The 24,731-nt window shown below is 45.5% G+C and overlaps 1 protein-coding gene across 1 annotated transcript in view; it reads left to right on the forward strand.

The window, feature by feature from the left end:
* The first annotated feature begins 6,096 nt into the window (after positions 1 to 6,096).
* Positions 6,097 to 24,731, forward strand: part of cry2 (cryptochrome circadian regulator 2) — a 34,945-nt gene continuing 16,310 nt past the window's right edge. Inside the window, exons 1-2 of the mRNA XM_084169420.1 lie at positions 6,097 to 6,436; positions 24,142 to 24,250. Of these exons, the coding sequence (XP_084025546.1) occupies positions 6,279 to 6,436; positions 24,142 to 24,250 (267 nt within the window). The 5' untranslated portion in view covers positions 6,097 to 6,278. The remainder of the gene's footprint in view (positions 6,437 to 24,141; positions 24,251 to 24,731) is intronic.

The following is a 24,731-nucleotide window of genomic DNA, read 5'->3' on the forward strand; positions in this document are numbered from 1 at the left end:
GGTCAATATTCTATCATATAACTGTATCTTGTTATTAAATCACATTATGCATAATATAATTAAGCAATAATGACCCAGTTTATAATATATAATATGTGATTTTCGTCAGTGATTTTCCTGCAGAGATCCTACTCTTTGATCTACAGTAGATAGTCTCACAAAAGGAACAATCAAAACATGCTTAATGCAGGCAAAGGCTTGCAATATTCCTCCCACACAGATTTGTTACATAAAAAAATACATTAAAAAAGACTACCCAAATGCACCATTCGCTGAATATTACTGAATTCTTAGACACAAATTGTATCTAACACATATGATTATCTTGTCATATCAGGCAGCCCAAATGTAACCCCAAATGTACCATAAACTCAAAGGTACCATAAGCGTCATCGGTAGATGCTGTGCCTTTCATTGAGGTGTTCAGAGGTGTTACATTTACCATTAGATAATGTAATCACATCCCAGATCAAATTCCAAATGTCATCAGCTCCAGCTTCTGTGAAATCAAGTTTAAATCACAGAGCGTTTAGCTGCTCTGATTAAAATAACTGTGTTACAGAAATAAGAAGACTGCGTGATTTCCTATCTTTATAAGACAAGCTATTTATCACATTCCACTGTGGAATATATCATTAGTTCAAGTGGGAGGAATAGGTGGGAGGAATATACAGTGAGGGAAAAAAGTATTTGATCCCCTGCTGATTTTGTACGTTTGCCCACTGACAAAGAAAGGATAAGTCTATAATTTTAATGGTAGGTTTATTTGAACAGTGAGAGACAGAATAACAACAACAAAATCCAGAAAAACGCATGTCAAAAATGTTATAAATTGATTTACATTTTAATGAGGGAAATAAGTATTTGACCCCCTCTCAATCAGAAAGATTTCTGGCTCCCAGGTGTCTTTTATACAGGTAACGAGCTGAGATTAGGAGCACACTCTTAAAGGGAGTGCTCCTAATCTCAGTTTGTTACCTGTATAAAAGACACCTGTCCACAGAAGCAATCAATCAATCAGATTCCAAACTCTCCACCATGGCCAAGACCAAAGAGCTCTCCAAGGACGTCAGGGACAAGATTGTAGACCTACACAAGGCTGGAATGGGCTACAAGACCATCGCCAAGCAGCTTGGTGAGAAGGTGACAACAGTTGGTGCGATTATTCGCAAATGGAAGAAACACAAAAGAACTGTCAATCTCCCTCGGCCTGGGGCTCCATGCAAGATCTCACCTCGTGGAGTTGCAATGATCATGAGAACGGTGAGGAATCAGCCCAGAACTACACGGGAGGATCTTGTCAATGATCTCAAGGCAGCTGGGACCATAGTCACCAAGAAAACAATTGGTAACACACTACGCCGTGAAGGACTAAAATCCTGCAGCGCCCGCAAGGTCCCCCTGCTCAAGAAAGCACATATACAGGGCAATCTGAAGTATGCCAATGAACATCTGAATGATTCAGAGGAGAATTGGGTGAAAGTGTTGTGGTCAGATGAGACCAAAATCGAGCTCTTTGGCATCAACTCAACTCGCCGTGTTTGGAGGAGGAGGAATGCTGCCTATGACCCCAAGAACACCATCCCCACCGTCAAACATGGAGGTGGAAACATTATGCTTTGGGGGTGTTTTTCTGCTAAGGGGACATGACAACTTCACCGCATCAAAGGGACGATGGACGGGGCCATGTACCGTCAAATCTTGGGTGAGAACCTCCTTCCCTCGGCCAGGGCATTGAAAATGGGTCGTGGATGGGTATTCCAGCATGACAATGACCCAAAACACACGGCCAAGGCAACAAAGGAGTGGCTCAAGAAGAAGCACATTAAGGTCCTGGAGTGGCCTAGCCAGTCTCCAGACCTTAATCCCATAGAAAATCTGTGGAGGGAGCTGAAGGTTCGAGTTGCCAAATGTCAGCCTCGAAACCTTAATGACTTGGAGAAAATCTGCAAAGAGGAGTGGAACAAAATCCCTCCTGAGATGTGTGCAAACCTGGTGGCCAACTACAAGAAACGTCTGACCTCTGTGATTGCCAAAAAGGGTTTTGCCACCAAGTACTAAGTCATGTTTTGCAGAGGGGTATAATACTTATTTCCCTCATTAAAATGCAAATCAATATATAACATTTTTGACATGTGTTTTTCTGGATTTTTTTTATTTATTCTGTCTCTCACTGTTTGTTGTTATTCTGTCTCTCACTGTTCAAATAAACCTACCATTAAAATTATAGACTGATCATTTCTTTGTCAGTGGGCAAACGTACAAAATCAGCAGGGGATCAAATACTTTTTTCCCTCACTGTAGCGACGGAATATGATCAATATCCCTCAAATGTCTCCCAGTTAGAAGTGTAGGAAAATGGCACAGTCAACATTTTATAACATCCTACGGTTCAAGATGTGATAACTATTTTATTTATTTTTTTCGTATTAAAAAGAGATTTACATAGCAGAGACTGAGGTTGTTACTCTATACAATTCATTCTCCACTTGGTCAATTTTAGAGAGATTAGAGGAATCACAGTGTTAGCATGCATTGAAAGATACTGTACTTTCTGTTCACTCTTGATATGGCCCCAATGCATTAAAAAAGGATTACCGAAATTGAGGGATTAACACAATTATTGAAGAGATGTCATCATCCCAGATAGTTGAAATAGTTAGAAGAAAAAAATAAAGCGGTAAAGTTTCAAATACAAGGTCATCTGAAATCTTCCTGCATGCACAGAGACCTGAGATCATCCTGCAATTCATAAAAATAGACACAAATAAAATATACTTCAAAGATAAACACAAATTCAAACCTAAACTTAATACATTTGATTGATAGTTTGATGCATCCTTTTCACATCAAGCTTCCGTTTTTAAACAGTGATGATAAGCAGCATGCTCTGGTTCATTGTTCATAATACAATGTATTCCTGAGGGACTGTCCTCAAAAGAGGATCCTTAAATGGGGCCTATGGGGTCCATCATAATAAATGGTTATAGCACCACCTAAAGGATAAGTTAGGCCCACAATACTTTACTGAACGTAAATGTAATTTACAGTGGGGGAGAATGATTGGTAGATTTCAGCTCCAGACAAGTAAAAAACAAATGTTCTACAGTTTCCTATTTGTGATAGATGTGTGTGTTCGTACATTAGTAGATCATGAATGCACACCTTTCTTATGGGGCTAATATAAGTCAGTCTTTGTCATTCTACCAATCCTGATGATAAATCATAAGCCATATCTTTCCCTTGCAGAAGGCTCACATTGGCATGCTGCAGAAAAACAGGATGTGAAGTTAGATCAGCACCTCAATGCTGCTACATCTGTTAGATCTTTCTGTGTGAAGCTCTGCCCAACCATCACACACACACAGAGAGAGAGAGAGAGAGAGAGAGAGAGAGAGAGAGAGAGAGAGAGAGAGAGAGAGAGAGAGAGAGAGAGAGAGAGAGAGAGAGAGAGAGAGAGAGAGAGAGAGAGAGAGAGAGAGAGAGAGAGAGAGAGAGAGAGAGAGAGAGAGAGAGAGAGAGAGAGAGAGAGAGAGAGAGAGAGAGAGTTGGAGATGGAGATATATAGAGAGAGAGTGAGAAGCTGTTCTCTAACATAACTTGGATAAACATACCACCTGGTGGTTAAAGCGTCTCACACCTGAAATCAAAATACTGTAACTGTAAATGTCTCCATCATACTCTCTCTTGATGTGATCTGAATAATGAACTCAAAATTGTATTTTCTCATTTTGGTCATGGATGAGGGTGGATATTTTGTGGGGTTCCATTCTCCACATGATTACATACTTTGGGCCATATAAGACTGATTAAAAATCATATTTTCCCCAAGGCTGAAAAGAAAACTCCCCTTAGCTTGTGAGGTCAGATATAAGAAAGGAATGCACTTGTACATCTGAGATAAGGGTAGGTAACAACACATCTGCCACACTGATCCTCAACACGGGGGCCCCTCAAGGGTGCGTGCTCAGTCCCCTCCTGTTCACCCATGACTGCATGGCCAGGCACGACTCCAACACCATCATTAAGTTTGCCGACGACACAACAGTGGTAGGCCTGATCACTGACAACGATGAGACAGCCTATAGGGAGGAGGTCAGAGACCTGGCCGTGTGGTGCCAGGATAACAACCTCTCCCTCAACGTGATCAATTGTGGTCCTCTGTAGCTCAGCTGGTAGAGCACGGCGCTTGTAACGCCAAGGTAGTGGGTTCGATCCCCGGGACCACCCATACACAATAAATTAAAAAATGTATGCACGCATGAATGTAAGTCGCTTTGGATAAAAGCGTCTGCTAAATGGCATATTATGTTATTATTATTATTTATCAAGACAAAGATGATTGTGGACTACAGGAAAAAAATGAAGACTGAGCACGCCCCCATTCTCATCGACGGGGCTGTAGTGGAACAGGTTGAGAGCTTCAAGTTCCTTGGTGTCCACATCACCAACGAACTATCATGGTCCAAACACACCAAGACAGTTGTGAAGAGGGCACGACAAAACCTATTCCCCCTCAGGAGACTGAAAAGATTTGGCATGGGTCCTCAGATCCTCAAAAAGTTATACAGCTGCACCATCGAGAGCATCCTGACTGGTTGCATCACCACCTGCTTCCTGCCATCCAGGACATCTATACCAGGCGGTGTCAGAGGAAGGCCCTAAAAATGGTCAAAGACTCAAGCCACCCTAGTCCATAGACTGTTCTCTGCTACCGCACGGCGCAAGCGGTACCGGAGCGCCAAGTCTAGGTCCAAAAGGCTTCTCAACAGCTTCTACCCCCAAGCCATAAGACTCCTGAACAGCTAATCATGGCTACCCGGACTATTTGCACTGCATTCACTGTAATATCTACACCTGTTGTATTCAGCGCATGTGGCAAAAAAAAAAGTGATTTGATCTTTCTGTATTGAAACGTTCTGCAATTAATATAACTCACCACTAGAGGGTAGTATAGACTTCACATTGAAAACTTTTTGCCAGGGCAGGTTCAGACTATTCCGCTAGGGTTCAGGCCGCCCTTCTCTGGTTCAGTTCATTTTTGGTCTAAATACTTGACGTAATGTAGGTCAATGCACAGATCACTAAGCAGACACATTAATGGTAACCTTTAAGAGTACATCGGTGGATACCTTCAGTTGCTTCCATTGCTTATTGTTCATCTATAACCCTGCAACGTTACCACAGCACAGGACTGTGATCGACTGACAAAATACGAGTACTGTAAATTGTTTCCATAATAACTGGTCCAAGAGCAGTTAGATGTTGGATTACACTCACTGCTAAAATCTGAGACATGAGACATTGGGCGCTGATCTTAAATCAATGTTAGGGCAAACACTCTTTCAATCTACTAACTATATTACAGAACAGCTTCCACTCAAATATTTTTTATATCTACAGATTATCCATTATATTGATCCGAAAGATACTCAAGTCGCGGCTCTAACCATGAAAATAAATGTCTTCAAAAATGGAAGGCAGTCGGGAGGAGGCAAGATCAGGTGGGACAATTCTAGCCAATGAAAGGGCAGATACGCGTGTGACTGCCAGGCACAACTCCGATATAAAGTGTTGTTGTTTTTCCAAAGTTTCCGGGATGTCACGTGTCCTACTTATATCAGTACACTCGTAACAACTTTAAGCATTACGAAACGTATATTCGAACAAATAAGCCACACGTAGCAAATAAGCCATACATTGGTTGTTAACCAAATTCGACACTCTCTCATTAACCTCTTCACTTGGTGAACGAAAAACAACAACAAAAATGCCACCTGCTGGAGAAGACAGATTTTGGGCACAGTTATCTCTCTCGCTTCACCTCTTTCTCTCTGTTATATTCAATTCAAACATGTGTTTACATTGCCAAAGCAAGTGAAATAAACAATAAACAAAAGTGAGAAGACAAAAACAACATCAACAAAAAACTATTAGAATTTAACAATTATAACTAACGCTCCTTCTTCTATCTGTGTTCCACTCATTGAGCTATAATAAGAAGGGTTCCACTTTCAGAAAACGTGGCATTCTGGTATAACACGTGCGAAGCAACCAATTGACGCTGAGCTGAACGGTCATTCTCTGGCCAATGGAGGAAGAGAGAAGAAGAAAGTGGTTACGTAGTGGTGCTTTTGATCCGTCTATTCCGCATTTCGTGCTGTTGTTGACAGGTCTCGAACTTGGAAGACTCAACGCGTGTCTGTTACATCGTAAAATGAAGACATTTTAGGATTTATCTTGTCGTTTTTGGTATTACTATGGACTAACTTGTAATCATGGTTGTGAATTCAGTGCATTGGTTTCGGAAGGGACTGCGTTTACACGATAATCCCGCTTTACAGGAAGCTCTAAATGGCGCTGACACTGTGCGATGTGTTTATATTTTGGATCCGTGGTTTGCTGGGTCCGCCAACGTCGGTATCAACAGATGGAGGTTAGTATCAATGTACACATGACTAAAACGACTAGCTGTAACTTTATGAAATCATAGCTGTATAAAGACAATTGTGAATTAACACTGTTGTAAAAAGAGACATGCATGATTGCTGGTGAAGTTCACTGACTGCACATTGCATACATTGGAGCATGAACAATTATCATTATGTGTTGGAATGACCACTTCATTGACCGGCCTATTCCACGAGTCCGTTTATGACTACGTTAGCTGGAGCAACCTATGTTTTTTTCGTAAACCTCTGAATAAAGTATCTTGAAAGTATTGGTCTACGAACACATTACATTTACATTTACATTTTAGTCATTTAGCAGACACTCTTATCCAGAGCGACTTACAGGAGCAATTAGGGTTAAGTGCCTTGCTCAAGGGCACATTTACGTCATTTAGCAGACGCTCTTATCCAGAGCGACTACAAATTGGTGCATTCACCCTATAGCCAGTGGGATAACCACTTTACAATTATACTTTTTTTTTTTTTTGGGGGGGGGGGGGTAGAAGGATTACTTTATCCTATCCCAGGTGTTCCTTAAAGAGGTGGGGTTTCAAATGTCTCCGGAAGGTGGTGAGTGACTCCGCTGTCCTGGCGTCGTGAGGGAGCTTGTTCCACCATTGGGGTGCCAGAGCAGCGAACAGCTTTGACTGGGCTGAGCGGGAACTATGCTTCCGCAGAGGAAGGGGAGCCAGCAGGCCAGAGGTGGATGAACGCTATGCCCTCGCCTGGGTGTAGGGACTGATCAGAGCCTGAAGGTACGGAGGTGCCGTTCCCCTCACTGCTCCATAGGCAAGCACCATGGTCTTGTAACGGATGCGAGCTTCAACTGGAAGCCAGTGGAGTGTGCGGAGGAGGGGGGTGACGTGAGAGAACTTGGGAAGGTTGAACACCAGACGGGCTGCGGCATTCTGGATGAGTTGTAGGGGTTTAATGGCACAGGCAGGGAGCCCAGCCAACAGCGAGTTGCAGTAATCCAGACGGGAGATGACAAGTGCCTGGATTAGGACCTGTGCCGCTTCCTGTGTAAGGCAGGGTCGTACTCTCCGAATGTTGTAGAGCATGAACCTGCAGGATCGGGTCACCGCCTTGATGTTGGCGGAGAACGACAGGGTGTTGTCCAGGGTCACGCCAAGGCTCTTCGCACTCTGGGAGGAGGACACAACGGAGTTGTCAACCGTGATGGCGAGATCATGGAACGGGCAGTCCTTCCCCGGGAGGAAGAGCAGCTCCGTCTTGCCAGGGTTCAGCTTGAGGTGGTGATCCGTCATCCATACTGATATGTCGGCCAGACATGCAGAGATGCGATTCGCCACCTGGTTATCAGAAGGGGGAAAGGAGAAGATTAGTTGTGTATCGTCAGCGTAGCAATGATAGGAGAGGCCATGTGAGGATATGACAGAGCCAAGTGACTTGGTGTATAGGGAGAAAAGGAGAGGGCCTAGAACTGAGCCCTGGGGGACACCAGTGGTGAGAGCACGTGGTGCGGAGACAGCTTCTCGCCACGCCACTTGGTAGGAGCGACCGGTCAGGTAGGACGCAATCCAGGAGTGAGCCGCGCCGGAGATGCCCAGCTCGGAGAGGGTGGAGAGGAGGATCTGATGGTTCACTGTATCAAAGGCAGCAGACAGGTCTAGAAGGACAAGAGCAGAGGAAAGAGAGTTAGCTTTAGCAGTGCGGAGAGCCTCCGTGACACAGAGAAGAGCAGTCTCAGTTGAATGACCAGTCCTGAAACCTGACTGGTTTGGATCAAGAAGGTCATTCTGAGAGAGATTCCAAGAGAGTTGGCTAAAGACGGCACGCTCAATAGTTTTGGAAAGAAAAGAAAGAAGGGATACTGGTCTGTAGTTGTTGACATCAGTGGGATCGAGTGTTGGTTTTTTGAGAAGGGGTGCAACTCTCGCTCTCTTGAAGACGGAAGGGACATGGCCAGCGGTCAAGGATGAGTTGATCAGCGAGGTGAGGTAGGGGAGAAGGTCACCGGAGATGGTCTGGAGAAGAGAGGAGGGGATGGGGTCAAGCGGGCAGGTTGTTGGGCGGCCTGCAGTCACTAGTCGCAAGATTTTATCTGGAGAGAGAGGGGAGAAAGAAGTCAAAGCATAGGGTAGGGCAGTGTGAGCAGGACCAGCAGTGTCATTAGACTTAACAAACGAGGATCGGATGTCGTCAACCTTCTTTTCAAAGTGGTTGACAAAGTCATCCACAGAGAGGGAGGAGGGGGGGGGGGGGATTCAGCAGTGAGGAGAATGTGGCAAAGAGCTTCCTAGGGTTAGAGGCAGATGCTTGGAATTTAGAGTGGTAGAAAGTGGCCTTAGCAGCAGAAACAGATGAAGAAAATGTAGAGAGGAGGGAGTGAAAAGATTCCAGGTCGGCAGGGAGTTTAGTTTTCTTCCATTTCCGCTCAGCTGCCCGGAGCTCTGTTCTGTGAGCTCGCAATGAGTCATCAAGCCACAGAGCTGGAGGGGAGGACCGAGCCGGCCGGGAGGATAGGGGACACAGGGAGTCAAAGGATGCAGAAAGGGAGGAGAGGAGGGTTGAGGAGGCAGAATCAGGAGATTGGAGGGAGAAGGATTGAGCAGAGGGAAGAGATGATAGGATGGAAGAGGAGAGAGTAGTGGGAGAGAGAGAGCGAAGGTTGCGGCGGCGCGTTACCATCTGTGTAGGGGCAGAGTGAGTAGTGTTGGAGGAGAGCGAGAGAGAAAAGGATACAAAGTAGTGGTCGGAGACATGGAGGGGAGTTGCAGTGAGATTAGTAGAAGAGCAACATCTAGTAAAGATGAAGTCAAGCGTATTGCCTGCCTTGTGAGTGGGGGGGGATGGTGAGAGGGTGAGGTCAAAAGAGGAGAGGAGTGGAAAGAAGGAGGCAGAGAGAAATGAGTCAAATGTAGACGTGGGGAGGTTGAAATCCCCCAAGACTGTGAAGGGTGAGCCATCCTCAGGAAAGGAACTTATCAAGGCGTCAAGCTCATTGATGAACTCTCCAAGGGAACCTGGAGGGCGATAGATGACAAGGATATTAAGCTTAAATGGGCTAGTGACTGTGACAGCGTGGAATTCAAATGAGGAGATAGACAGATGGGTCCCACACATCAATCTAGTCCCACAGAGGAGTTGGGCTTACAACTACTTAGCTATCTAGTTTTAAATATTTTGCTTGCTGGCATTATCGTAATTGAACACCGCGCGCAGGTACATCTTAGGTACGCCTCATGTCCACCAGATGCAACTCTTTACGTTCCGGCGGAAGTCATTCATTGGCAATGGAGCAGTCCGCAACGCTACTTTGGGGAGCCACGTTTTATGCCTTGATCACGCCTACATCGTTATTGCGTTTTGGTACACCAGAAGTACATTCATCTCCAATGGAACGCTGCATTTGTCTTACAGCATTGGGTTGCAGAGGCAGTGCGTTCTGTGTGGTGCGTACATTGCATTAATCAAAGGTATGCATCAAATTGTATGAGTAGATGGCTTGACAGAAATGGTAGCGCCTCGAGCACACCTACAGTTTCATTGAGCAAAATGGTACGCAGCATCATCTGGATATGTGTGCAACAAAAGTTCAACATTCACCTTCTGCTACCATCAAGCTGTCTACGCATACAATTTGATGTATAATGTACTTCTGGTATACCAAAACGCAATGGCACTGTAGGTGTGATCGAGGCATAAAATGCGGCACCCCCAACGTAGCATTGCGGACTTCTCCATTGACAATGCGTTCAATATTTACAACTCGTGACAAACGGAAGTACACACACAGACTCCAACAAGCTTTTAGCTAGTTGAAAAGTGAAGCACGTGCATCAAGTACTGAAAATGCTGGCTAGATATCGGGCATATACACATTAGCAACCACAAGTTGGAAAAAAATCCAAAGCATGTGACACACTGCATGTAGTGCCACACACTGCCACCTAGTCCAGCAGTTGAGTTGCAGCGGTGCGGATTGCCTCCCAATGAAATTAATGGACTTCTGCCAGAACACATGCAGTGTGAAGCAACCGTTGTGTACGAGGCACGTTTACATCGTGACATATTTAATTACGCCGTACTTCATTATGCCATCGGTCGTCTTCATGCAATCTAGTTCCGCTACTGGATCACAGAATTTCTAAACCCAGAGACTACCGGGAACGCTTGCGAAACAGACCAAACTGACCAGGCCAGGGTTTGGGGTATGATAAATCTTGAGGCACAAGCTAGAGTCGAGCCAATGACTTAAGTAGTTGAAAATGTTATTACTCCAACCTTGTGGAAGTGACAAACTGACACATTTTTATTTTTTTCAAAAACGACTTTATATCGAAGTAGTGCCTTTGATTTGACGGCCTGCACATGCGCAGTTCGGGGGCGAGACGACTGTTTGACCCCATAACGTATTTCTACTCATGAGCTTAGCTAGCCAACATCGCCATGACATTGCCTTCATGTGTGATCGGGGATTTCTATTGGAGAAGCAGTTTTAGCCTATCTACATACTGTACTGTCTTTGACTGGATGGAGAACATAGGGAGGGTTTCACAACACAAAAGATGGAGGCGAGCCTAGTCTAGAGATTGCAAAATATGACCTCTTCATTCAAGACAGGAGAAACAGTTGATAATACATTGACAAACAAAGGGCAAACTATTCACATAATTAATATGCAGGACTTGGCGGTAGCCAGTACACACTATTGGAGAGAGATGTCTAGCACTTCTCGCCACAGCTCCCGACACAAACACATGAACTCGCCATTTGAGATGTTGAAGAGTTTTTTTAAAATATTTTTTACGAGAAAGTGACCAAAAAACGGGTTCCCTTTGTAATGGAACGCTTTGTATGGAAAATCAAGTTGAAGCCAACATTTTATTTACCTCAACAAGCACAACAGACTAGCGCAACACCCTTCAATTGAAACGGCGGGAAACAAACGAAAGAGCCTACATACATCTCTCATAAAAAATGATCAGAAATGAAATCACATAATTATATTGGAGCAGTAGTAACTTATAAATCGGCTACCATAACTTCAATTACTTTTCAAGGACAAAATAGCCTAGAGGAAATGTCAGATTTTCAGGGTAGACTATTGACTGAATACTGACTGAATTGCGCATCGCACATATTTAACCAACACTTTGAACCACTTTCCGCTCCACACCACAACCAGCTGTTTGCTCTCGCAAACAACAGATTATCAATAGCAGTGGTCACCAACCTTTTCTAAGTCAAGATCACTTTCGCAGTAAAAAATCAAGCTGTGATCTACCGCTCAGACTTACATTTTTTATCATTTAACGTAATAATCACAGTTCTGTAGAAATTAGGTTTGTGCAGTAGGCCTAATGGCAGACATTATCACAGCATATTGACTATATGCCTGGCCTGCCAATATTGTTCTTCTCAGACCATATTGTATTTAAAAACTCGAGCTTTGATAACAAAATAGATCAGTTGGTGTTGGTGGGGGGGGACGGGGGGACGGACGAGGTCAGATCATGACGTCAGTGATCTTCAGGTCAGAAAGTCTGAGCTCTAGAAAGATGCCAGAGTTTCCAACTTGGAATTCAGAGTTGGATGACGATAAAAAACTTATTTTTCCCTGTCGGATCTCTTGAACGCACTGAAGCCGGAAGTCTGAGATTTCCTAGTTCCCAGTTGTTTTGAACACTGCATTAGTCTCAGCAGAGGGTCCGCCTCTCACGGTCCCTGCTCTCTCCTTCCTTTCCTTTGGTGAGACTGACCAGAGAGACGGGACACAGTCTTCCACCTGATGTCGCACCGCATCTGCACAAATTCATGTTCCTATGACCAGAGAAAGTGAAATATTCCTCTGTATTAAAATAGACACGACGAGCTGCTATCGATACACTTGGCTACTCATTAATTGCAGCTGCAGTGCAAGTGGAAGTAGGGAGAAGCGCATTTCATGTTTTTTAATAGTGTTGAATAAAAACAGTGACGGTGCTGAATAAATGTCACAGGAAGGCCAAAAAGATCAAGGACATCAACCACCCGAGCAACGGCCAGTTCACCACGCTATCATCCAGAAGACGAGGTCAGTACAGGTGCGTCAAAGCTGGGACCGAGAGATTGAAAAACAGCTTCTATCTCATGGCCATCAGACTGTTAAATAGCCATCACTAGCCGGCTACCACCCGGCTACTCAACCCTGCTCCTTAGAGGCTGCTGCCCTATGTACATAGACATGGAATCACTGGCCACTTTAATAATGGAACACTAGTCACTTTAATGATGTTTACACACTGCTTTACTCATCTCAAATGTATATGTATTCTATTCTACTGTATTTTAGTCAATGCCACTCTGACATTGCTCATCCTAATATTTATATATTTCTTTATTCCATTCTTTTACTTTTAGATTTGTGTATTGTTGTGAATTGTTAGATACTACTGCACTGTTGGAGCTAGGAACACAAGCATTTCGCTACACCCGCAATAACATCTGCAAAATATGTGTATGTGACCAATAAACATTTATTTAATAAAAATGTAGACATGAACTCATAACTGCAGCTCTTTGCTGTATTCTTTGACAGTCTCTCTCTAATCAGGTTTTTACAAGTTATGAAATCTCACGTAGGCTAGTATCAAACTTTGCTGGGGTCGTGGAAGCTGTAGGAACGGTGATTTGAGCTATCCGATTGGCCAGCGCAGTAGTCAAACTCGATTTAGCCACAGATTTCCCGGTCCGCCAGGCAGACTGACTTTGTCTTTTCAGACAAATGAAATGGTTCAATATGGGAACACTTTGCCTACCCGGTGAGCAGGGCTGCTGAATCAAGTGCAACTACCGCCAACAGCGCAATGTGAATATTATTAAAAAAGGAGCGCAAGCCTTTATGGTTGGCTTTTCTACAGAAATATTTGGTGATCGACTAGGAATGCCTTAAAGATAGACCGGTTGGTGACCACTGATCTATAGGCTATATGTGTGCAGCGCACGTGTGATATAATCGACATAACGAACGAACAGCTTCAGGAAGCCATCTGTTGAAAAAAAATACAGTGGCTTCCGAAAGTATTCACCCCCCTTGGCAATTTTCCTATTTTGTTGCCTTACAACCTGGAATTAAAATAAAAAATTTGGGGGATTGTATCATTTGATTTACACAACATGCCTACCACTTTGAAGATGCAAAATATTTTTTTGTGTGAAACAAATAAGAAATAAGACGACAAAACAGAACTTGAGCGTGCATAACTATTCACCCCCCCAAAGTCAATACTTCGTAGAGACACCTTTTGCAGCAATTACAGCTGCAAGTCTCTTGGGGTATGTCTCTATAAGCTTGGCACATCTAGCCACTGGGATTTTTGCCCATTCTTCAAGGCAAAACTGCTTCAGCTCCTTCAAGTTGGATGGGTTCCGCTGGTGTACAACAATCTTTAAGTCATACCACAGATTCTCAATTGGATTGAGGTCTGGGCTTTGACTAGGCCATTCCAAGACATTTAAATGTTTCCCCTTAAACCACTCGAGTGTTGCTTTAGCAGTATGCTCAGGGTCATTGTCCTGCTGAAAGGTCATCCTCCGTCCCAGTCTCATCTCTGGAAGACTGAAACAGGTTTCCCTCAATAATTTCCCTGTATTTAGCGCCATCCATCATTCCTTCAATTCTGACCAGTTTCCCAGTTCCTGCTGATGAAAAACATCCCCACAGCATGATGCTGCCACCACCATGCTTCACTGTGGGGATGGTGTTCTCGGGGTGATGAGAGGTGTTGGGTTTGCACCAGACATAGCGTTTTCCTTGATGGCCAAAACGCTCAATTTTAGTCTCATCTGACCAGAGTACCTTCTTCCATATGTTTGGGGAGTCTCCCACATGCCTTTTGGCGAACACCAAACGTGTTTGCTTATTTTTTTCTTTAAGCAATGGCTTTTTTTCTGGCCACACTTCCATAAAGCCCAGCTCTGTGGAGTGTACGGCTTAAAGTGGTCCTACGGACAGATACTCCAATCTCCGCTGTGGAGCTTTGCAGCTCCTTCAGGGTTATCTTTGGTCTCTTTGTTGCCTCTGATTAATGCCCTCCTTGCCTGGTCTGTGAGTTTTGGTGGGCGGCCCTCTCTTGTCAGGTTTGTTGTGGTGCCATATTCTTTCAATTTTTTAATAATGGGTTTAATGGTACTCCGTGGGACGTTCAAAGTTTCGGATAATTTTTTATAACCCAACCCTGATCTGTACTTCTCCACAACTTTGTCCCTGACCTGTTTGGAGAGCTCCTTGGTCTTCATGGTGCTGCTTGCTTGGTGGTGCCCCTTGCTTAGTGTTGTTGCAGACTCTGGGGCCTTTCAGAACAGGTGTGTGTGTATATGTGTGTGTGTGTGTGTGTATATATATATATATATATATATATATATATATATATATATATATATATATATATATATATATATATATATATATATATATACACACACACATATACAGTGGGGAGAACAAGTATTTGATACACTGCCGATTTTGCAGGTTTTCCTACTTACAAAGCATGTAGAGGTCTGTAATTTTTATCATGAGGGAAGGAGGTTGTTGGCCAAGATCTCGCGATACATGGCCCCATCCATCCTCCCCTCAATACGGTGCAGTCGTCCTGTCCCCTTTGCAGAAAAGCATTTCCAAAGAATGATGTTTCCACCTCCATGCTTCACGGTTGGGATGGTGTTCTTGGGGTTGTACTCATCCTTCTTCTTCCTCCAAACACAGCGAGTGGAGTTTAGACCAAAAAGCTCTATTTTTGTCTCATCAGACCACATGACCTTCTCCCATTCCTCCTCTGGATCATCCAGATGGTCATTGGCAAACTTCAGACGGGCCTGGACATGCGCTGGCTTTAGCAGGGGGACCTTGCGTGCACTGCAGGATTTTAATCCATGACGGCGTAGTGTGTTACTAATGGTTTTCTTTGAGACTGTGGTCCCAGCTCTCTTCAGGACATTGACCAGGTCCTGCCGTGTAGTTCTGGGCTGATCCCTCACCTTCCTCATGATCATTGATGCCCCACGAGGTGAGATCTTGCATGGAGCCCCAGACCGAGGGTGATTGACCGACATCTTGAACTTGCATTCTCACCAAGCTGCTTGCCTATTGTCCTGTAGCCTCAACTGGCAGCTTCATTAAATAGTACCCGCAAAACACCAGTCTCAACGTCAACAGTAAAGAGGTGACTACCGGATGCTGACCTTCTAGGCAGAGTTGCAAAGAAAAAGCCATATCGCAGACTGGCCAATAAAAAGTAAAGATTAAGATGGGCAGACTGAGAAATGGCTTTTTCTTTGCAACTCTGCCTAGAAGGTCAGCATCCTGGAGTCGCCTCTTCACTGTTGACGTTGAGACTGGTGTTTTGCGGGTACTATTTAATGAAGCTGCCAGTTGAGGACCTGTGAGGCGCCTGTTTCTCAAACTAGACACTAATGTATTTGTCCTCTTGCTTAGTTGTGCACCGGGGCCTCCCACTCCTCTTTCTATTCCGGTTAGAGCCAGTTTGCACTGTTCTGTGAGGGTGTAGTACACAGCGTTGTACGAGATCTTCAGTTTCTTGGCAATTTCTCGCATGGAATAGCCTTCATTTCTCAGAACAAGAATAGACTGACGAGTTTCAGAAGAAAGTTCTTTGTTTCTGGCCATTTTGAGCCTGTAATCAAAGCAACAATTGCTGATGCTTCAGATACTCAAGAAGGCCAGTTTTATTGCTTCTTTAATCAGCACAACAGTTTTCAGCTGTGCTAACATAATTGCAGAAGGGTTTTCCAATGATCAACTAGCCTTTTTTTAAAATGATAAACTTGGATTAGCACACACAACGTGCCATTGGAACACAGGACTGAATGTTGCTGATAATGGGCCTCTGTACGCCTATGTAGATATTCCATTAAAAATCAGCCGTTTCCAGCTACATTAGCCATTTACAACATTAACAGTGTCAACACTGTATTTCTGATAAATTTGATGTTATTTTAATGGACCAAAAAATTGCTGTTCTTTCAAAAACAAGGACATTTCTAAGTGACCCCAAAACTTTTGAACGGTAGTGTGTGTATATATATATACTCTTTTTAAATACTGCTAAATGAATATTGGGGAAACCCTGTTGAAGTTGAACTGTATATGGGCCTATTCTCCCATCTAAAAGGTTCTTCCTTTAAAAGTTTCCAGCTTATGCCGCAACCGTTTGTGGTAGATGGTGGTAGATGGTGGCAGATGGTGGCAGATGGTGGTAAATTGCGTCATTCTGTCATTGCACCACACTATCACAAGGAGGAGTTGGAACGCTGATCTATCGGTAGTTTAAACTGTGGCGCAAATTGACTATCTTTTCGTAAATTAATGGAGTTGAGTGAGAACTTGGGTAAATACAATGGCGCAATTACACTTGACATGTGGACTGACGTTTTTCAAAAAATAGGCATGGTGGGCTTTTGGTTTCTCTCCCTCTAAAAACCACGTCTGGATGGATCCATAATGAATTACTATGGGAATAAATATCACTGAATGACAGACACTGGAATTAAGTAGGCTAATGAAGGCAACATTGTTGCTAACTGAAACACACAAAGTCATCCAATTGTTATAATACGTTTGAAGCAATGGCCTACCTGCGTGTGGTCAACTATTTCAGCATCGTTCCGCGCTGCTTTGAGACAAGCATGGGGACTGGTCTTGATAAATCAATCAGATGTTTATTTTCACTGAATCTCCATTTGGGTATTGGTTAGCCTACAATCAGGCTGTGGAAATGTTAGGATTATTTTGCTCTTCACTCGCAGTCGCTTAGTAGCCTAGGCCTACCACCCGACCGATCACGTTGGACAGCGCCATATTTTCCTAATGGAAACCCTGAGGCCTACATGGGCTCCTGTAAAATGCATTTTAGTTTTTCTTGGAATAGAAACACCATAATATTAATCAATTTAATGAAGCTACATATCTAACAGTATAAACAGCACAACAAATACTATAATAATTGTAAAATAAATTATAATCAATCCCATATAGTCTGTTCTAACCAACAACAAAAAACGTTTCGTCTGTACAGCCAATATTAAAAACGGTCAAATGCATTCGTGAATTCAATCGCTTTAGCCGACATGTTGGGGTTTATTCATTGTTTAATTATTCAAGGCGTCCTTTTGTTATTTCGTTTTATAACTAAAATGCTTGACTGTATTTAAAGACATGGATGACTTGTGTGATGACATTCACAAATGAATGAATGATTGATTGATATACTGTATATTGAACTGGGCCTTTATGCCAATAAGTAAGTTAGGCTAAAACAGCTACAGTAAACAGGACTTAGGCCTACAGCTCCATGTCATTTCAGTAACTTAGCTTCTCAAAGATGCTCTCTGGTGTTCAAACTAGCACTAATGGCAACAATGGCTGACAGTAAAATAATATGATGTCATGCACTCTAACATGCCATACCATTACACAGCACCCTGCAAGCTGTGCTGCAGTATGACGCAACTTTTAAAGGAAGAACCACTGTATGTATGCTGCTGTGGCTGACTACCAGATGATGATGGGCTCAGCCAGTTCCTCACAAGATTTCTTCCTTCTATATGGTGTGACGTCACGAGAGGCTACACGGCTTTCAGCGGGATTGCTCAAGTAGTGCAAGGAGACAAGGTTCAAACAAAACAAGGATTTTTATTAAAGGTCTTGGGAAATTAACGAAAATATAACAAAATTCTGTTCTCTTGTGGCTCTTTAAGGGTTAACAGTTCAGGGATGTCTCTTCCACGTCCAAAATCATAATTCTCACTCGCTCAGATAACTTTTCCCCAGCCTTACTGTAGTCCACGTTGCAGCTAGTGGCCAACCCAGCAAAAAGTCCTTCCAAATGTCTCTCACGTATTTCCACAGGTGCATATATCCAAAGGTGAGTATTTCCCAAAGGTAAGTATCTCCAAATCCTTATATTCCTCATGGAAGTGGACGTGCAGCACTCTTGTCCTCCAGAGAGCCCAGGTTGGAGACTGTGTTTCTTCACCCCCCACACACCCTCTCCGTGTGTCTCTTCCCTTCCCAAACCCTTCAGCTCATCAGCTCCTGATTTGTTTCAGCTGCGTGGGAAGATTGGCCATAGAGGGGTGGAGTTCCCGACCATACCAGCAGATGGAGCCATAGCTGTCTGGGTTTGCAGCCACCTCAGGGGGATGTAACGTCCCTCCAGGACACAGCCTCTCGTGACATCACACATCCCCCTCCTCGGGACCGACGTCCTCGTCGGGGTAAAGGCAGCGAAGAAGGCATCACGCCGGGAGAGGGCGTCCGCATTGCCGTGGTGCTTGCCAGCCCTGTGGACAACAGAAAAGTTAAACGGTTGCAAGCTCAAAAACCATCTGGTTACTCTACTGTTTGATTCCTTGTTCTTGGCCATCCACTGCAGAGGGGCGTGATCAGATACCACCATGAAACGTCGGCCCAGGAGATAGAACCGAAGGGACTCCAGGGCCCAGACTACAGCCAGACATTCTTTCTCCACCGTTGAATAGTTCTTCTCTCTTGGAAGTAACTTTCTGCTTAGGTAGAGAATGGGATGTTCTTCACCGTCATGTGCCTGGGTGAGGACAGCACCCAGACCCACCTCCGAAGCATCCGCTTGGACAATGAATTCCTTCTTGAAGTCTGGTGCCACCAGGATCGGACTGGAGCAGAGTGCTCGCTTCAGGTTGAGGAAAGCCGCCTCCGCCGCAGGGTTCCACTTCACCATTCGTGAGTGCCGTTTGGTCGTCAGCTCCGTCAACGGTGCAGCTATGGTAGCAAAATCTGCAATAAAGCGTCTATAGTAGCCAGCGAGGCCCAAAAATGACCTTACTTGCTTCTTGGTGATGGGCTGCGGCCAGTCCTGTATGGCCCGCAGTTTGGCTTCCTGTGGTTTGACCAACCCCCGCCCAATGGTGTACCCCAGGTAGTTTGTCTCACTGAAGGCCAGCTTGCACTTCTTCGGGTTTGCCGTGAGCCCTGCTTCCCTGAGCGAATCCAGCACCGCTTGTACCCGGGGTATGTGGCTGGCCCAATCCGGACTTTGTATAACAACATCATCCAAATAAGCCGCTGCGTACCTCTTGTGGGGCGCAAGGACTCGATCCATCAGGCGTTGGAACGTGGCAGGTGCCCCGTGGAGACCAAACGGAAGTCGGGTATACTGGTAGAGCCCCTCCGGGGTGGCAAAGGCTGTCTTCTCCTTGGACGCCGGGGTCAGGGGCACCTGCCAGTAGCCTTTTGTGAGATCAAGAGTGGTTAGGAAACGAGCATGCCCCAAGGAGTCTATTAAATCATCGACACGAGGCATTGGGTATGCATCAAATTCAGACACTTCATTCAACTTTCGATAGTCATTACAAAATCGTACTGAACCGTCTGGCTTGGGAACTAGTACGATGGGACTTGCCCAGGCACTGTGGGACTCTTCGATTACTCCCAACTCCCGCATCTTCCTTACCTCCTTCTGTATAACCACTTTACGAGCCTCTGGCACGCGGTACGGGCGCTGGTTTACCGTTCGGCCAGGCAGGGTGCGGATCTCATGTTGGACCACCTCTGTGTGACCGGGAAGGGAGGAGAAGACATCCTGGTTCTGCTCCACGAGTTCCAGGGCCATCTGTCGTTGATGTGGGGACAGATTTGGACCCAGCTGAACCTCTTCTCGCGCCGGTTCCTTGGTCTCGGTGGGGGGTAGACAGCTGAACATCGCCTCTCTGGCGTGCCACTTCTTTAAAAGGTTAACATGATAAATCTGCTCAGTTTTTCTTTTATCTGGTTGCCTCACCTTGTAGTTTACTTCTCCCATGCGTTCAATGACCTCATATGGTCCTTGCCAGGTTGCCAGGAATTTACACTCAACGGTTGGCACCAGGACCAGCACTCTGTCCCCCGGCTTAAACTCCCTGGGTTGAGCAGATCTGTTGTAGGAGGCTTGCTGTTGCCGCTGACTGGCCTCCAGGTGTTCCCGCATCATGGGATAGATGGCCTTCATTCTCTCCCTCATAGCCCCGACATGGTCGATCAGTGTCCGCTGTTGGCATGGCTGCTCCTCCCAGGCCTCCTTGGCGATGTCGAGCAGTCCTCTGGGTCTGTAGGAAAGCAAGAGATCAAAGGGTGAAAAACCAGTAGAAGACTGAGGTACCTCTCTCACCGCAAATAATATGTATGGTAACAGCTGATCCCAGTTGCGCCCATCTTCCCCTACCGCTTTCCGCAGCATGGATTTTAGTGTTTTGTTAAAACGTTCGACTAGGCCATCTGTCTGGGGGTGGTAGACCGAGGTTCTCAGCTGTTTGATTTTCAGTAAAGCACAGAGTTCTTTCATCACCCTGGACATGAATGGAGTCCCTTGGTCCGTCAATATCTCTTTTGGGATTCCCAGACTAGTTGAGAGACGGAACAGCTCCTTGGCGATTTGTCTGGATGTAGCCTTCCTCAGCGGAATGGCCTCCGGGTACCGGGATGCATAGTCCAGAATGACCAGAATGTATTGATGTCCCCTGGAACTTTTCGGTAAGGGCCCGACTATGTCTAATCCAATCCTCTCAAAAGGAGTTTCGATAATGGGCAAGGGAATGAGCGGGTTTCTATATGTGGGCTTTGGCGCAACCTGCTGACACTCAGGGCAACTACGGCAGTAGTTCTCTATCTCTTTGTGTACTCCTGGCCAAAAGAAACGTTGCATGATTCTTTCCTTAGTCTTCTCTACCCCCAAGTGGGCCCCTAGCGGGTGTGTGTGTGCTAGGTTGAGTACTGTGGCCCGATAGGGCTGTGGCACGAGGAGCTGTTCATGCACTTCATCATTTTTCTTGACTATCTGATATACTAACCCCCGGTTTACTGCGAAATGGGGGTAAGTAGGGTTTGTCTTATCACCTAACACTACACCTTCTAATACCTGCACATTTCTTAAGGCATTTGCAAGAGTAGGATCTTGTAATTGAGCCGTACCATACTGGCCTGTGAGAGGGGGAAGCTCTTGGGTGCCTGGGACGTCTTCTTCACTGGAGAACGGAGCACTTTCCTGGGCTGCGTTCTCTTCTCCCGTATCCGGACCAGTCTCGGTGTCGGTCTGGGCACCTGCCATCCCTATCAGAGCCCGGGCGGGAGTGAGTAACTCGGAGGATTGCACCGGAGCCTTCCCAGGATGAGTCTTGCCTCTCCGTTTCCGAGGTACTCGGGTTATCCTCTCCTGAGACTCTCTCCAGAGTGGGTAAAAGGCTGGGCAGTCTCGTCCAATTAGGACAGGGACGGGGAGGGAATCAACCACCCCCGCCGTCGTGTGTATGGTTCCCCGTGTGCTGGTCATTGTAAGTTCAGTCATGGGGTATTCTCTGGTGTCTCCATGGACACAGGAAACTGGGAGGACTTTCCCCGGGGTCAGACACGTTGGGCCCACCAAATCCTTACGCACCAGGGTGACCCGGCTACCAGAATCCAGTAAGGCCTCCACATCATGGTGATTCACAGTTACCGGGCAGGTGGGGGGTCGATCTGGGCCGCCATCTACGACTCCCAAGAGCGAGGCAAAACGGTGTGTGGGTGCTGAGCTGGAGGACTCCGCAGTGGGCATAGGTTCATCGGCTGGTTTCCCACACTGCCAGGAGATATGTCCCATCTCCCCACACCGGTAACACTGTCGAGTTTCCCCCTCCTGGTGTACTCTTCTTGGACCCGCCTGGTTTCTGGCTCCCCCTGGAGCCGGGATAAGTCCTGACGTGGCTGGGTTCGAGACCTTGGGGTCCTTTGGACGGGTTCTTCCCATTTGTGGTGGGGCCGCACTCCTGGGGTCTTTTCGGGAAGCATTCAGCATCTCCGCTGTGGCCTGGTACTTTTCCACAGCTTCCACGGTCAGATCAGCCGTGGTCAAGGCCTGTTGACTGATGAACCGTTTTGCCTCATAAGGCAGGGCGCGTAGGTAACGATCCACCACAACGGCCTCCACCACCGCCGCTGCTGTATTCCTCTGCGGATCCAGCCATTTCCTTGCGATTCGGACAAGTTCATGCATCTGCGCCCGAGGAGGTTGGTCTGGTTGGAAGGTCCAGCTGTGAAAGCGCTGGGCCATACCAAACTTTGTGAGTCCATATCTGCTGAGGATCTCAGACTTCAGGGCATCATAGTCAGTAACCTGGTCAGGGCCCAGGTCCCGGACAGCATTCAGCGATTCCCCGGTTAGAAAGGGGGCTAACAGACCAACCCACTGTTGCTTGGGCCAGGCTTCCCTAGTGGCCGTGGCCTCAAATGCATGCAGGTATGCCTCAATGTCATCGGTAGCTCCCATCTTAGATATAAAGTCACTTGCCTTTATTGGGCGGGTATTTTGGACAACCCTCTGTCTCTGCAACTGCAATTCCTCTGCCTTCAGAAGGTTGGCTTTCTTTTGCTCCTCCAAGAGAGCCACGTTTGCTTGCATCTGGGCTTGCTGGCCAGCAACAAGGGCTTTCAATATGTCCTCCATTTCCGTCGGCGGGGAGCCTACGGCCAACTTGGAAAACTGGGTGATCAAACCTTCGATATCCTCCTCTGACATGCACTATTAACGCTTGAGCTTGCCCGTATTCTCCACCATCTGTGACGTCACGAGAGGCTACACGGCTTTCAGCGGGATTGCTCAAGTAGTGCAAGGAGACAAGGTTCAAACAAAACAAGGATTTTTATTAAAGGTCTTGGGAAATTAACGAAAATATAACAAAATTCTGTTCTCTTGTGGCTCTTTAAGGGTTAACAGTTCAGGGATGTCTCTTCCACGTCCAAAATCATAATTCTCACTCGCTCAGATAACTTTTCCCCAGCCTTACTGTAGTCCACGTTGCAGCTAGTGGCCAACCCAGCAAAAAGTCCTTCCAAATGTCTCTCACGTATTTCCACAGGTGCATATATCCAAAGGTGAGTATTTCCCAAAGGTAAGTATCTCCAAATCCTTATATTCCTCATGGAAGTGGACGTGCAGCACTCTTGTCCTCCAGAGAGCCCAGGTTGGAGACTGTGTTTCTTCACCCCCCACACACCCTCTCCGTGTGTCTCTTCCCTTCCCAAACCCTTCAGCTCATCAGCTCCTGATTTGTTTCAGCTGCGTGGGAAGATTGGCCATAGAGGGGTGGAGTTCCCGACCATACCAGCAGATGGAGCCATAGCTGTCTGGGTTTGCAGCCACCTCAGGGGGATGTAACGTCCCTCCAGGACACAGCCTCTCGTGACATCACAATGGTTATCACTGTCAACAGTCACCACATCCAAAGCCAAATCTGATGTTAAAGAAAGGCAGCGCTGGCAACACACATTGTGTTAGTCTAAAAAGGCGTGTAAGTTTAGGGCCGTGACGATACCAGTATCGCTATAATTTATCCATGGCAATAATGAAAACACGAAGCAGACAACTATTTGTTCCTTTAAAAACCTGCTATTTTTAAAATATTGTGTGCTTTAGCTTGGAAAAATAAATAAATAAATGTGACTGGATGACAACATAATTATATTAGTTTCCAACATTAGGGCTGTTTTCCTAAAGAAGTGAAATTCGATTTGTGTTTTGTTTCCTTGCCACGATACTAAAGAGTATCGCAATAGTATCGTCCCGGCCCTATCTAAGTTTCGATTTCTTAAGAGCTCTGGAACAGTGACACATTTCCTTGTTAAAAGAAATGTTCACATTTTGTTGATTGGTTGAGTTATTCTTTCTTTCTGCAGGTTTCTGCTGGAGTCTTTGGAGGACCTGGACAGCAGTTTGAGGAAGCTGAATTCTAGACTGTTTGTGGTGCGTGGCCAACCTGCCAACGTGTTTCCCAGTCTCTTTAAGGTACAGTGTCAAGTGACGTTTAGCCCTACAACTTTGATTTTGGGTTATACTGGTTTATGTAATAAGCATTTTAATTGAATTGGCTACAGCAAAAGCACATATGTCTACAGTTGCTAGCAGTGACTTTTAAAAACATATTGGCCAAAACGTATTACTGTACTTTAGCACAAGACAGTTGAGCTATCTCATTCTCTCATTGCCAGCCTTGTCAATACCCAAGTCTTTTCTTACCTGGATGTGATGTAGACGAGGCTACTACTCCTTAATGACTGGAATCAGTGGGTGTATTGAGTTGTGATGGTTCACTACACCTTGAATCATGGGGCAATGCAGTGAACATCCTCCATGGTATGGCTTCATTCGGATTATCATAATAGTATTCTACAGCACCATGCATTTGAGTAATACTGCAATGTGAGTATTGTGTCACCTGTGCTAGTGCGACCCTAGATAACGTGTGTCTGACAGAGCTGCATTGTTT

Source organism: Coregonus lavaretus (assembly GCF_964263955.1).
Source record: "Coregonus lavaretus genome assembly, chromosome: 9".
NCBI lineage: Eukaryota > Metazoa > Chordata > Actinopteri > Salmoniformes > Salmonidae > Coregonus > Coregonus lavaretus.